Below are 14,070 nucleotides of genomic sequence, written 5' to 3'. Positions count from 1 at the left end.
AATTAATTACAGGAGAAAAGCTGACTTGAGCTGGCACTGTAGTGGCAAGCCTTTTGTCACTTCTGGCATAAATCACCGCCCTGGACTCTGAGAAGGATGTATTCAAGTCAGTGGCAGAGCCTGGGCCGGATCCCAAGTTCCTGACAATGAATTCATTGCTCTTTACCAGCCCGAGCGTCCCAGCTTCCCTGAGAGAAGGTGAAGATTCCTCTTCAGCAAATTCCACTTCCGGGGGTAACCTCAGGGTCTGTCTCTTTAGCATCCTGCCCTGTTTCTCTGAAGCCAGAGAACTACAGAAGTCACTTAGCTCCTTGTGAAGAGTATGTCCTGCGAAGAGGACAGCAAGAAGCTGGACTTGGGCTACAAATATTTGGCTTTCTGACACATAAGGCTTAGCACCCAAAAGAGTGTAGTGATTTCAGACCACTCCCATCTAATTCCACGTCTCATCAAGCCAGATGTAGCAAGAGGTCAAGTATGCAGAAAAATCCTTCAACAGTCAGATCATTAAAGGGTATTGGCATCTAGAAATACAGCACTTCAGAGCTGGAAGGGACCTTGGAAATCATACCGTCCAAGCCCCTTTTAATCGATTGCTCATGGTCATAGAAGCAGTGTGTGTCAGAGTAAGGACTAGAAACCTGGAGGCCAAGTAATCCTCTCTCTTTATTGTAGTGTTTTCTGAAACTCTCTCTGTCTCTGATGGTGGCAGCAGTGAAGACCTGTGAGTATAATGTCAACTGCTCAGCATGTGCCATGTAAACCTACCTCCTTCAGCCCTGCCTCCTATTGCCAGGCAGCAGGCGGCTACGGTGAAGCCTGCTCAGGCAAAGCCAGGAGAGCTCCCTTCCGTGCATCCCCAGGGACTCTGTACCAAGGTGCAGTACCTAGAAAGCCGGCTAACGGGAAGCAGAGCAGCTCCCTGGGGCCTGCTGAACTGATGAAGATGTAGCAGCAACAGTCAAAACAACAACAGAAACCATCCAAGCCTGAACTCCCTCGTCCTGCTGTCAGAAGCACCCCACTCAGCAGAAGCAGGACTCCAGAACTCTTGAGCAGCACCCCTGCCTGCTGTGCCGGCTCCTAACGGGGCACCGCTTCCAGGCCTCCCAACCTCCGCCTGGCTAAAGCAGTGCCCACCGCTCTCCACATCACCACCCTCAACCCTCAGGCCACGCTGGGATGACCTTTGCACCCGGCCAACCCCAAGCGGAGGGAGCTTACCTGTCAGCGTCTCCGAGGCCCAGGGAGGTATTTCTTTGCAGGGTCTCCCGCACCACAGCCATCCCATCTGGGAGCCGGTTCAGGCGGCGGGTGTAGAGGCCAAGTCCACCATCGGTCATGTACCTTTAAAAGGAGAAGAGCACGATGCACATGTGTGGCCGAAAGCAAGTCGCGTGCAGTCTTGTCGTTCACGTCCAGACGCCCCGCGTGGCCATTATGTGCTCTGAGAGGCAGGAACCGAGGCTTTCCCGAGGCTCCGTCACTGATCACAGCCCAGGGGTAGCTCAGTCACTGATTCAACCCAAAGAATCACCAGCTTGCTAGCAAAAATAGAACTCGGCTTAATTAACCCAAACTCACAGGAATCTATGAAGCAGAAGGGAACTAGTGAATAAAATTAACTGTCAGATGTACTCATGACATTCTTTTTAATGTCAGCCAGTACACGAGCAGGTGTCTCACCTAAGCAATGTGAATGGAACTGACAAGTCATTAGAAAATCATAGGGAAAAATATTACAGAACAGTGGAGGAAGTAGGCAAGCTTTTAAGAGAGGTGGAAAGAAAATACAGAGGATAGAAGAGCCGCCTTCGTTATCACGCACAAGTAGCTTCTCCAGCCCTGGGTTTTTCCATCTACACTACGGAAATATCACAGTCTTTCCACATCACAAGGTGCACAAGAGAATCAGTGAGACTAGGAATATGAAAGTGCTCTGCAATTTGTATAAGACCCTATAGAAGGAAGACATGATTCGGGCTGTCATCGTCTTCAAGTACCCACAACAGTGAATTTCACCTTCAATACTCATGTCTTTAAGGGGGTTGTCAGAAAACTCCCTGAGTAACACTAATTTACTCTTTTTCAGATCTCTTGGTGACGCCACAAAGCGATTTTCCGATGTAATCAGTTTTGTCCAGGGGAGGAGAAACTTCTGGAACTCTCAGGATAGATGGCTGACTGTCCACCAACCAGAGTGGTTTCTGAGAGCTTAGCCACCAGCAGGAGGTAGTTCAGGCTCAAAGCAGCTTCATCTCATCTACCATGGCTCCTTCAAAATACCCCATAAAGGAGACCACTCGTGTCCTTACTCCCATCTTTAGAGAACAGGAAGGCAAAGCAAAACTGGGGCAGGGAACTCGGATACCTCTCTTCCCCCATGGGCCCCAACAGAGAGACCTGTCAGGTATCTGAAAATGCAAGTGTCTTACATTTCAAGTCACGAACATGGAGTAAGAAGACCAGTGAGTGGTTATTTTCCTGCAACAGTCAGCTGAGCTACATCAAGGAATGTTTCACTGCATCTGGTATTTGAGCTTTAGAATCTACAGCGTAGATCCTGAGGGTTCCCAATCCTTGAGTTTCCTTGACTTCTTTGGGACCTTCTTGGGGTATACTCTTAAGAAAATGGAATTATAAGATGCTGTGGGAAAAAAAAACAAACTCAAACAGATAAAGAATCGGGGCTGGTCTCATGGCCGACTGGTTAAGGTTGTGCGCTCCGCTTTGGCGGCCCAGGGTTTCACCAGTTCAGATCCTGGGTGTGGACATGGCACCGCTCATCAGGCCATGCTAAGGCGGCATCCCACACAGCACAACCAGAGGCACCCACAAGTGGAATACGCAACTATGTATGGGGGGTTTTGGGGAGAAGAAGAAGAAAGAAAGAAAGAAAAGAAGATTGGCAACAGATGTTAGCTCAGGTACCAATCTTAAAAAAAAAAAAAAAGATGAAGAAACTAATGCTCCATCCAGCAAATGAAAAAAAAGTCACTCATAATGTTATCTTATTATCTTAACCACAATTTCATTTGGCCAGTTTTAGTCTATTCTTTCCTCCAATAACATATTTCTATTTTAATGTATTATGTAACATTTTGCTATTTTTTTATGTATTACAAAATACGTGCAATTTTGTACCCCAATTTTTATTTCACATTCAAAGCATTTTTACTGATTAAAAAAAGATGCTGTGGCGGTCGCCCAGAACCAGTAAGTTCAAGTTAGTGGCAGAGAAGGAAGCTCTCGCTGGAGCCATCTTGGGTGAGAAGGAGCTTTCATATTGGTCAGACGAACGTCCCCTTAGGGCAGCTTCCAGGAGACCATTCTGAACTGAACTTCTCTGAGGTCCCCCACCCCCTAGTTATGACATTAATGATCACAGATGGATGCACAGCCAAGTAATGGGAAGCCTGCTGGAGTCAGTCAGACCAACTGTTTGAGGCTGTGCCAAGAAAACAGCAGAACAGACTGAACGTTTCACTCAACCACATCATTTTAAAAACAAAAAAGCACTCTGTGAATATACTAAAAACCACTGAATTTTACACTTTAAAATGGTGGATTTCATGGTATATGAATAGTATTTCAACTAAAAAAACCAGAAAAACAAATACAGTGATTACAGCTATAGTTATTATTTGCATAATTACTTTTTAATGCTCGTCTCCCATTCTTTACAGTAAGCTCCTTGAAGGCGAGGACTATTCTTATTTTGTTCAAATCTATATCCCATGTGCCTAACACATACTAAGTGCTTGTTAAATATTGTTTTTGTTCCGTGAACGAAGCCAAAGACACAGTCATAGGGTGGAGTTTAGCAAAAACTTTTTGGGATGACAATACCAATTACGAGTTTTCCTTCCTCTTAAGCATCAGCAGACTTGACATCTAAGACCCGTGGCAAGGCAAATTAAACCATCTGCCAACCCACCACCCATTCATCCATCCTCCCATCCAACAGATGTAGTGAGCCAGGGTCCAGCGGTGGGCTACACGCGTGCATCCTACAACTAGCACAAGGAGAAAAAAATCACCTACACCAAATGCAGTAACTTTGCCAGACTTTGCTGGAGTTTCTAGATCAAATGTCCTTTCAAGGAGAATTCAGTGGAAACTCTTCAAAACACAATCTGTTCCACTATTAAGCAAGGCAGTTAATTTTGATTTGGCAAAGTCTGCCCAGTCATATAGATAAACAGAAATTTTTCAACTGGGGAGATCTTGTCAAAGGACAAACAAACTAATTTTAGCATTCATTTCCCTGCTGGATTTTTATTGCTGGTGAAACAACACACACAGTTGGGCAATTACACACACCCAGGCATGTAGACGAGGCCCACACATACACAGCCCTGGCTTTCTGTGAAGGCCGGCGAGCAGAGCCTGATAAGCATGTCAGAGATGGAATGCTGACACGGGCTGCAGCCCACAGCCTGGTGACCCCCATGCGGAATGTGGTTTTGTCGAAAAATGACAACCAATAAAGGTGGGAGGGCCCTGGAGAGATGGATTGAATGTGCCAACATGGCTTGTCGACTGCTGCTGGGAATTCTGATTCTGTTTAGGCAGAGGGGAAGGGCAATGATAAATCAGGGTGCTCTGCCTTCTCAAACGCACCAGGAACTGACAGCCAGGGATGGAATGCAACTTATCTGACAATGATCCAGTTTCTTTGCAGATCTATTTCATTTACTCTGTGTGTGTGTGTGTGTGTGTGTGTGTGTGTGTGTGTGAGAGAGAGAGAGAGAGAGAGAGGGAGGGAGTAGGGATGAGTGGTTAGGAAAATGGGGAATTTCCATCTTCTTTCAGAGATTTGTAAACATGTGTTCAATCATATATTTTTTATAATATTCTTCAAAACAAATTCTGTTGAATGTCATCTTTATGGGAGAGAGAACAGCACTGGAGAGAGCTGTCACTAGAACCAGCCTCACACTCAAAACTCTAATTCAAAATATTTATTTCTAAGTCATTATCTACCAATTACAATAGTCTGCTTTACAAAAAGCTCCATATATATTTTAATAACTCTTCTAGTCTCAATGAAAAACATACATTTTTTTGTTCAACCCAAATTTGTATATGAATTGGCTACTGAATACATTAATACAGACTGCCTTAATCAAGTTAATCCCTTAGAAAGCACAATTTACAGAGGAAGCAGTCACTGGTGTGCTGATCTCAAACACCAGCCCTTGACCAGAGGGTTAAAAGGCTTGCGTTCTCAAAGCGCGAAGATCCGGAGGCTCTGGGAGGCAGGCACTGATGGCTGAGCCCCATTTTTGGGAGCAGTATCAGAGGCTCATGCTGGATGGAGATGCGGTGACCTGCCTGAAGTCGCAAGGAAAGGAACCAGCTGATTGAGGGACTGAATCCCTGAGCACCGGGGCCACACTTTCCTTGTCTTTGGGGCAATAAATAATTAGTGCTGGAGCCTAATGAGGTGCTGGTGACATCCTAATGTTTGCTTGGTGGGGTCCTGAGTAAGCTGCCAAACAACTGAACAATGTGCACATTATCCTCCCAAGTTCTACACTGACAGGTGGAGGAGGCTCCACCTCCACCTTCCGCAGCTTCCCCAGAGCCCCTGGAGGGAGAGAGTGGGAGCCTTTGCTAAAGAAACAGGGGCTCTGTGAGGTGTTTTTCTTTCTTTTCAAGGCTGGGGCCCTGGAGTGGCCCACGAGCAGCAGGGTTAGGAACACAGCTCTGTTGTCAGAGAGACCTGGGTTCAAAGTCTCCTCTGCCCCTTGCCAGCTGAGGGACCCTGTCTGTGTCATTATTAATACCTCATGGTTTCTGATGCTAGCTGGGCACTGTACCAAGGCTGTCACATAAGTCATGATGTTTCCTCTTCAAAAGGATCTTATCAAGTATATTACTATCTTTTTCAGATGAGGAAAATGAAACTGAGGTCAAGACCACAATGCAGGTAGGACGGTTCAAATCCCAGCTTTGTCACTTTTTAGTGTAGTTTCCTTTGAGTCTCAGCTTCCTCACCTGCAAGACAGGTGACCCTCCAGATTAACCTCACATGTCTGTGCTGGGTTAAATGAGACCGTGCGGACAAAGCCCAGGGCCGGTACACCTGGGGCACGTAATTTATCAGCTGCTGTTACTATCAGCAGCAGTGCCGGCCCGTATCACAGAGCAGTGACTCTGCATTTCCTTCTTCCATTTCCTTTCCACAAATATCACACACCAGGCCCTGTGCCAGGCTGCAGTTACAGAGATGAAAAGACCTCGTCCCTGCCCTGGCAGAGCTTAACATCTAAAAGGGACACAGACATCGAACAGATGACTCCACAAAAACACGAAGAGCAGTATTACAGATGGATGTATGACAGGCTCTGAGCACACAGGGGAAGGAGTCACAGAGGAGGGCCATTTAACCTGGCTCTTGAAGGGTGCAAAGGAGTCTGCCAGTGAAAGGAGGAGGATCCATCCAGGCACATGGATAATGTGTACAAAAGCAGAGAGAAATGAGAGGAGGGTAAGTTACAAGAAGGGTAAGTAGTTCACTGCTGCTGGAGCATCAGTACAAAGACAGGAGCTGGACTGCACGGGGCCTGGGGCACAGTCAGGAAGGGCTTGCATGCCCGGTAGGGTTGACACACTTGTCTACAAGCCAGGGGAGCGACGGCAGTACTAAGCGAATGAGTAATGGGCTCTGGGTTCTGTTTCAAAGAGAACGCTGACTTGTCAATACTTCTGTCACTCAATACTCCACTTGTGGTGAGCACCTTCTCACTGATATTTCCTTCTATAGATTTTTCAGGACGCACCATTTGTCTGAATCCAATCTGAGTCATCCCAGACCTTCGGGGAATGACCAGACTTGTAGGGTAGACCTCACCATGCCTCCAGCCAAGAGAGGCCTGTGAGGGCAATATGCCTATTACAAGGAACTTTCTCAACAAAATAGGTACAGCCTATGTAACTGACACCAGCTGTGAAAAAGCTCTGGCATCTAATAGGACCTGTTCGAACAAATACGCCGGATTCTGAGTCCAACATTTAGTCAATGGAGTTCTTCTCCTTCTTTAACTGTAATGAGGCAACGATGTGGAACAAGAGAAACTGGCTTTGTGAGTCACCTTCTGAAGGAGGAAGCCTGGCTCCTCATTCTCAGATTCACAGTTCAACATGGCTGTATAAGTAACACAAACTGACTTTCAACTAAACTCAAAAGAAACCATCTTCTGTCAAGAACTGGGGGAGGCGAGAGGTGACAGGAAGTGAAAGTCGTATGTACTGACCTGACCCAGTTAGGTGCATTTCTAATAGAGCACCAACATAAACAAACAAACAAACAAAAACCCTCAAAAGCAAGACATGAAAGCAGTACAAACAGAAAAAAAAAAAAATTCAAGTCTAGGCGATTCCTCTTCTTCAAAGACATCTCAACCTGTCTATAGTTTTTGGACACACTTTTGGTTTAAATGTGAACACAGCAAAGAAAAATGGAATGAAAGGATTATATACATAAAAACATTCCTTGCCAATATCAATATAAAACTATGAACATGTATGTCAACACATGCTCTGTTAAAAACAATGACGTGGGCTGATGAAAAGCTCTTGGAGTTGTGAGTTTCACTAACGTGTGTCTCTCAAGAACTTATGTTCTCCCAGTGCTCGTCTACCCCATGACACAGGGCATGACATTTGATCTCCAGTTTATTAGGATGTAAACTGAATTTCTGGTCAAACCTGTAAAGGATCCCCATAGTTGAGGGCCTCTTAGAAGTCAGATGAATAAACTTCACTCTGGGTCACAGAAGGACAAACCCACAGGCTAGTCTAACAATGCTGCCTGAATCCTTTTGAAGAAAGGTGATCTTAATGAGAGAAAACAAGCCCCTGCATTTGACTTAAGAAGAAATCTGAAATGGGAAAATGTGTTTGGAAAAAACAGGATTTAATTTTTCAGTGCTAATTATAAAACTGCAGCCCTAAAATTTAGGCAAACACTTAAAATTTTACTAAGGAAACACTTGGAAACCACTTTTCCCTCAGAGTTTTTAGGCACAAAAGCTGAGGCAAATATGGTCTGTTTCATTTACCACCCCACCCCCACCTGCACGTCCAGTGACAAGTGCAGGGACGTATCAGAGTGGTCTCATTCCCTAACTCACAGCAGATCCTTAATATTTTAAAATTAAATAAAGGTGAGTTCCAAACAAAGAACACGGGCTGCTGCTTCTCCCTGGTGGGTCAGCCCAAATAGACCCATAGTGAGACAAAACCAACAGCAGCCTTTGGAGAGAAAGACTAAGGTGAGAATGTCTTTCTGAGTTAGGTTTCCCTGTAATAAAAGGAGTTTAAGTGTAGATAACCCGGACTAGACAACACAAATAATCAGGAAACATTTCTTTGGTTTTCATGTCTTTTGGGGAACTCCTCCAATGACTCTGCTTGCAGAGGGGAGATGTGACCCAGAGAACCCCACCAGGCTCCTACCTTCTGCTGGACACAGGGCAGGGGCAGCTCTCAGCACCGTTGCCCGCCATGGACTAGGACCACCGGCTCCTCAGGACATCGCCAAGCTGGCATCTTGCTCTTTTGAGGAGGACGTGGGAGTTCAATTTTCATCTCTAGCAAAGTCTTCCCTTATTTCCCTCAGGAGCAGCCACCTGAGGCCACACCATGAGACGCCTTGGCTCAGAGCACAGAGCACGACCATGACAAACAGACATCAATGCAGGAAAGTTGCTTCAATGGCCATGAGTCACCAACCGCTCCAGGGGCACCAGCCTTTTCCCTGGCCGTTCTGCATTTCACCGAGTCCTGGCTGTGAAGCGAGCCAGAAGCCTGGGAAAACCTGGCTTGGTTCTCTGATTCTGGTGTGGCAGGAAGTCAAGGCTGCTGCAGAAGTGAAGCGGGCTCAGGTCTGGAGCCTCCTCTGGCTAGCCTAGTCACCAGAGACGCCTCCCTGGGGAGCACTACAAAGACGTTGCTAAGCTAGTCAGACAAGAGCTCAGCTCCAACAGGCCATGGGGACAGAGGCAGCAGCAGGAAAAGGCAGGCCTGAGTAAAGGAGAAGTCAAAGGGTCCCAGGGGCCCCCTTTAAGCCTCCCTGGGGGAAACTGGTGCCACAGACTCCATTTCCTAAAGCTAGGTGCTGCAAAGCTGCTTGAAGAGAACAGACGGCACACGGCGGGGTCACTGCAACAAAATTCGGCACATGCCTCGCCCTCTACCTGCCACTCAAAATATGGGCGATGGACCAGCAGCTTCAGCATCATCACCTGGCAACTTTCAGAACTACGTTACCCCAGACCTCCTGGATCAGCCTCTGAGGCTCAGCAAGTCCCCAGGAGGCTCTAGCGCACATTAAAGAAAGGGAAGCACTGGTCTCGGGCAGCGGTCTGTGCCGAGGGGGACATAAGATGACCCATGGGGGTGAAAACTAAAGGGCTTCTGTTTATATTTCTTATCATGTCCCTTTTGATTCCCAAGTTTTGTGGAGGTTTTATAGTGTACAACAATATTTCAGTAACGTGGCATACTTATATTTAAAACACAAATACAACGTCTAATGGAGGACTAAGTTGTTTTTTACACAACCAAAACCAGTTTAGAGATGACTGTCTAAATTGGAAATTCTTCTTAGCTTGTGGATCCCTTTGAAAAACAGGCAAAAGCTATGGACCTCATCTCACGTATGTGCAAAATGTGCATCCTGTGTGAGTCGGCTCCCAGGGCCCCCTCGCAGGCCCCATGTGAGCGCCCCACGGCTGAGTCGGGGCAGAGGTGGACCCTGGCTGCGTTGGTCCCTTCATTGTACTCTGGAACAGATCCCACACAGCAGGGCTTCTGCTTGTGTTGCTATACACTGACTCCGAAGCGGCACGTGGCATTGCTGTAGCTCTCATGTCACTCTGAATTTCAAGCATACACACTCCATCTTGCCACTGCTTTGGGTTTGGGCTTGCCCTCACCAAACTCCTAGCAGAGGAGTGGTTGATCCACTGGGAAACTTCCTGTGTGGTGATGAAGCACGCTGCCGAGGTCCTTGCGTCTTTTGCAAGATGCAATGTGAATTCTCACAAGTTCAACGAAATTCCGTGTAGCATCGATTTCCAGAGCATTTTGGTTTAGCTTACTTTAGGATCTATATACATATAAATGCCACAAGTATTTTAATTTAAAAAATCCAGAATTTGGCTAACAAAATACACACTTAGTCACACGGAGAGCCAAGGATTATAACAATAGTGGATTATCACTGCTATTGAAATACACAGATGTAAAATTTTCATTATAATCCATAACTACGCTGGTTTCAAACGGGAGCTGGCAAGGCACCCTTCTGAAGAAAGGCCGCACGTTTTGGAAACTTGATAGTCCCCATGTCTGGAATCTGGTCTGGCCTGAATTCTCTTTATTGTGGTTCAACTGTCAGTGTGGTATTGCAGCAACTATTTCTAGCATTAGCAGGAAGCTTTTTGTCCACCTACTGAAAGATGAAACACACTCTAACACACAGGAGACAGTGCTCTAGACAGAGCCCCCTTAAGCTCCTTCTTGGAATGAAACAGATGGTGAGAGAAGATCGACTGATGTCCAGGAATTCTCAAACCTGACTCATCTGGGGAACCTGAGAAAAAATGCAGATTCCAAGGCACCAGCTTCATAGATGCAGAATGGCATTAGTGGGGCCCAAATCCCTGAATTTTTAAATAGACCCTTTTTTTGAGCATTTTGAGGTTTATGGAGAAATTGCCCAGAAAGTAGAGTTCCCATATAGCCCTCTCCCCAGCCACCAGTTTCCCCTTTTATTAACACCTTGCATTACACCTTTGTTACAACTGATGAACCAATATTGATACATTATTATTATTAGATACTACTAATTATTTGATAACTACCATTATTAATTATTATTAATAACATTGTTAATAATATTGATATATTACCCGGCCTTGGTGGCCTAGTGGTTAAGATGCGGCATTCTTACCGCTGAGGCCTGGGTTCATCTCCTGGTCAGGGAACCACACCACCTGTCTGTTGTTTGTCACACTGTGGGGGCTGCATGTTGCTGTGATGCTGAAAGCTATGCCCCCGGTATTTCACATACCAGCAGGGTCACCCATGGTGGACAGGTTTCAGCAGAGCTTCCAGACTAGACAGACTAGGAAGAAGGACCTGGCCACCTCCTTCCAAGAAAATTGGCCATGAAAACCCTACGAATAGTAGCGAAGCACCGTCTGACACAGTGTGGGAAGGTGAGAGGATGGTGCAAAAAGACCAGCAGGGTTCTGCTCTGCAGTACACAGGGGCGCTAGGAGTTGGAATCGACTGGATGGCACTAACAAATTGATACATCATTATTAATCCGAGTCCACAGTTTACATTAGGGTTCACTCTGTGTTGTGTAGCTCTAGGGGTTTTGATAAACTAAGCATAAAGTTATGTATTGTGGGGACCTGAAATTGGCCACCCCAAGATATGTCTCTTTGGCATCAGGATTATTTGAGGCTCATTGCTTTTGATAAACTGGGACAGGCAAGGAGGCTCTGAGGAATGGAACTCGCCCTTTGTTAGGACACATTTACGTTTGTAAGGTAAATCTCTATCTGTAAAAGGTGCCTCCCTCTCTGTACCAGGAAGAAGAAAGGTGATGACCTTCTCTCTAAAAACTCTTAATCAATACCAAAGGCAAGGACTTAAAGCTGCATTTTATTGTGCTTCTCTGGTAACTTCCTATAACTGACTTCCCTCCCCCTCCCAACATTGGCGTCTCCTTAAAGATTAAGCATCTTTCTTTAGGCTGGGAACCGATTGCAGCGCTCATCTGTGACCCCCCCCCCCCCCCCCCCCCCCCCCGCAGCCCGAGGCAACACACCTGCCACCCTGCGGCGCTCACGGAGACAGCAGACCTATCTGCCTCCATCAAGCACTGTGCTGACAGAGCGGCCTCATGACTGTTGTAAAAGGGACATTTCAATCACATGTGAAACACCCTGTTTGGGGGTATATAACAACTGTGTGCACCCCACTTCTTCGGTGCCCTTTCTTCCTTCGGGAAGAAAGGCCCCGGGCCATGGTTCCTCATAAAGCTTTGTTTAATTTTCTCTTGCTATTTTGTCTCATGTGAATTTAATTCATTCTCCGGCCAGACGAACCCACATTTGGGGAGAGGAAATGTCCTCCTCCCCTACAGTATCCACCATCAAAGTATCATACAGATACAGTTTTACTGCCCTAAAAATGCCCTGTCCTCCTCCTATTCACCCCTTCCCCCAAACCTGCATTTTTAAAACATGTAAGTAATTTACTTGCAGGGAGAAACGCCGCCTTAAATCCTGAGACCTGGATGGAAGACCTGTGAGCTGGACTGGCTTCACTTTCCCTAAGAGTTAAAGAGGCACCATAACGAGACTACAGTGTAACAGTACTTTAAATTTCAAATCCTCATAATAACTAGTCTTGGCCCCCCATTAAGGGGACAATGTGCACATTAATAGTGCCTGATCCCTGTTCTTAACAAGCCTGAACAGGCTTGATAAGAGTTGTTAGAACGCCAAGCTTCTTCTAAAATATCAGTGAACTCATGGTCTCGGACTTAAAGGCCCACCAGCCTCAGAACAGTCAACCGTGGAAGCCTGGACCGAGAGGGGACATGAGTGGGCAGTGCCAGGGCGCTGAGGGCAATGTGTGGTGGCCCAGCAGGGGCGTCATAACGAGACGCACTTACCTTGGAAAAGCCTTCCACTTTGTCATGAGAACCCTTCCTCCCAGACACTCCAGATGCTAAGACACACTGCCTATCTCCAGATGCTGCCACCCCTCATTGTGCCTGGGACTTCTGACACGGGTCCCCACGCCCAAACTGCTCCACAAAACAAGCTCACTTTTCACATCAGGTCAGCGGAACGGATGTGTTCAGGATTGCGTGTTCCCTCCCGAAGATGACAAGACCCCACTAGGGGTGGGAACTAGACACCCGGGGTCTCTTTCTCTTCTAGTGTCACACCCTTAGGTAATAACCATGGTCACTATCAAACTGGGGAGAAGCCAGCTGGTGCTCTGGTTTAGGTTTGTGCGAGTCTCCCCTTGTCTTCTCTGGGCAGCAGCTGAGAGAAAGGTCAAGGTGAGCTGAGAACAGCTGGAGTGAGAACCGGACGAACTTGTAACTGGGAGACAACCCCTTCCACAGACCTGGGCACAAAGCAGGCCTTGGGAGCAGCACCTGACCTCAGCAAAGATTTCTGGAAGCAGCTGGGCGGTGTGCAGGAAGGGCTGCACCAGAGCCATAGAGGTGGTCCATGTTTTGAGGTGGTGTCGTTCGTTCAATAACCATTTATGCAGCCCCTACCGTGAGGCAGGCACTGACCTGGGTGCTTGGGGATACAAGACTCGGACTCAGTACTTGACCCTGAGAGGCTTCATGGCCAGGTGGGGGAAATAGACATGTAGATGTCTGCATGGGGCTCAGCAAGGGCCAGGGCAGGAGAGGGCCCAGAAGAGACGGCTTAGAGGAAGGAACCCTCGAGTGGCATCTTGAAGAATGAGAAAGTGTCTGCCAGACAGCCTTGGGTTGGAGCAACGAAATTAGACAGTTCAACAACACACATGCGCTACCACAAAGGATCAAAAATGTACAATGAATTCCCTGTGTGGTCTTAGATGCTGAATCTCTCCTAGGTAACATTTCCATGAACAAAATCATTATTCTAGGCACCCATTCTAAGTGGGATTCGATAAATGTATTCCCAACACAAAGAAAAACATCTATAGGCCTCTGGCCTTCAAGCACAGGGATTAAGCCAAAATTGGGTGACTGCGGGATGCTCAAATTGCCTGCCACTAAATCCAGCAAGACCAGTAGACACGACAGCCAACACACAGATGCCTGACCCTGTTCACGTTCCCAGGTGCTCACGTGCACTGGGTCACCTTCACCAATGGGCCCCAGGCAGCCTGGAACGCTGGTTCTCAGGGAGTGGGCCCATCTCTGGCGTGGGGCAGGAGTTTGAAAAAGCATGTTCGATGTTATAAATTTGCCTTTTTAAACAAACAAACAAAGAGGCCCAGTGTTTTTATAATGTGTTCAATAGA

General features: G+C 46.8%; 1 protein-coding gene across 10 annotated transcripts in view; it reads right to left on the bottom strand.

The window, feature by feature from the left end:
- Nucleotides 1-14,070, bottom strand: part of NAV2 (neuron navigator 2) — a 706,055-nt gene that overhangs the window by 118,688 nt on the left and 573,297 nt on the right. For 9 of the 10 annotated variants that reach the window (XM_070491341.1, XM_044752510.2, XM_070491340.1 and 6 more), the window contains one exon: nucleotides 1,225-1,347. In XM_070491341.1, the coding sequence (XP_070347442.1) occupies nucleotides 1,225-1,347 (123 nt within the window). Of the gene's footprint in view, nucleotides 1-1,224; nucleotides 1,348-8,466; nucleotides 8,911-14,070 lie in introns of those variants that run through there. The other variant, XM_070491346.1, reaches the window with a different exon arrangement.

Source organism: Equus asinus, chromosome 20 (genome assembly GCF_041296235.1).
Source record: "Equus asinus isolate D_3611 breed Donkey chromosome 20, EquAss-T2T_v2, whole genome shotgun sequence".
Lineage (NCBI taxonomy): Eukaryota > Metazoa > Chordata > Mammalia > Perissodactyla > Equidae > Equus > Equus asinus.
This window is presented reverse-complemented; position numbering and strand designations above follow the sequence as displayed.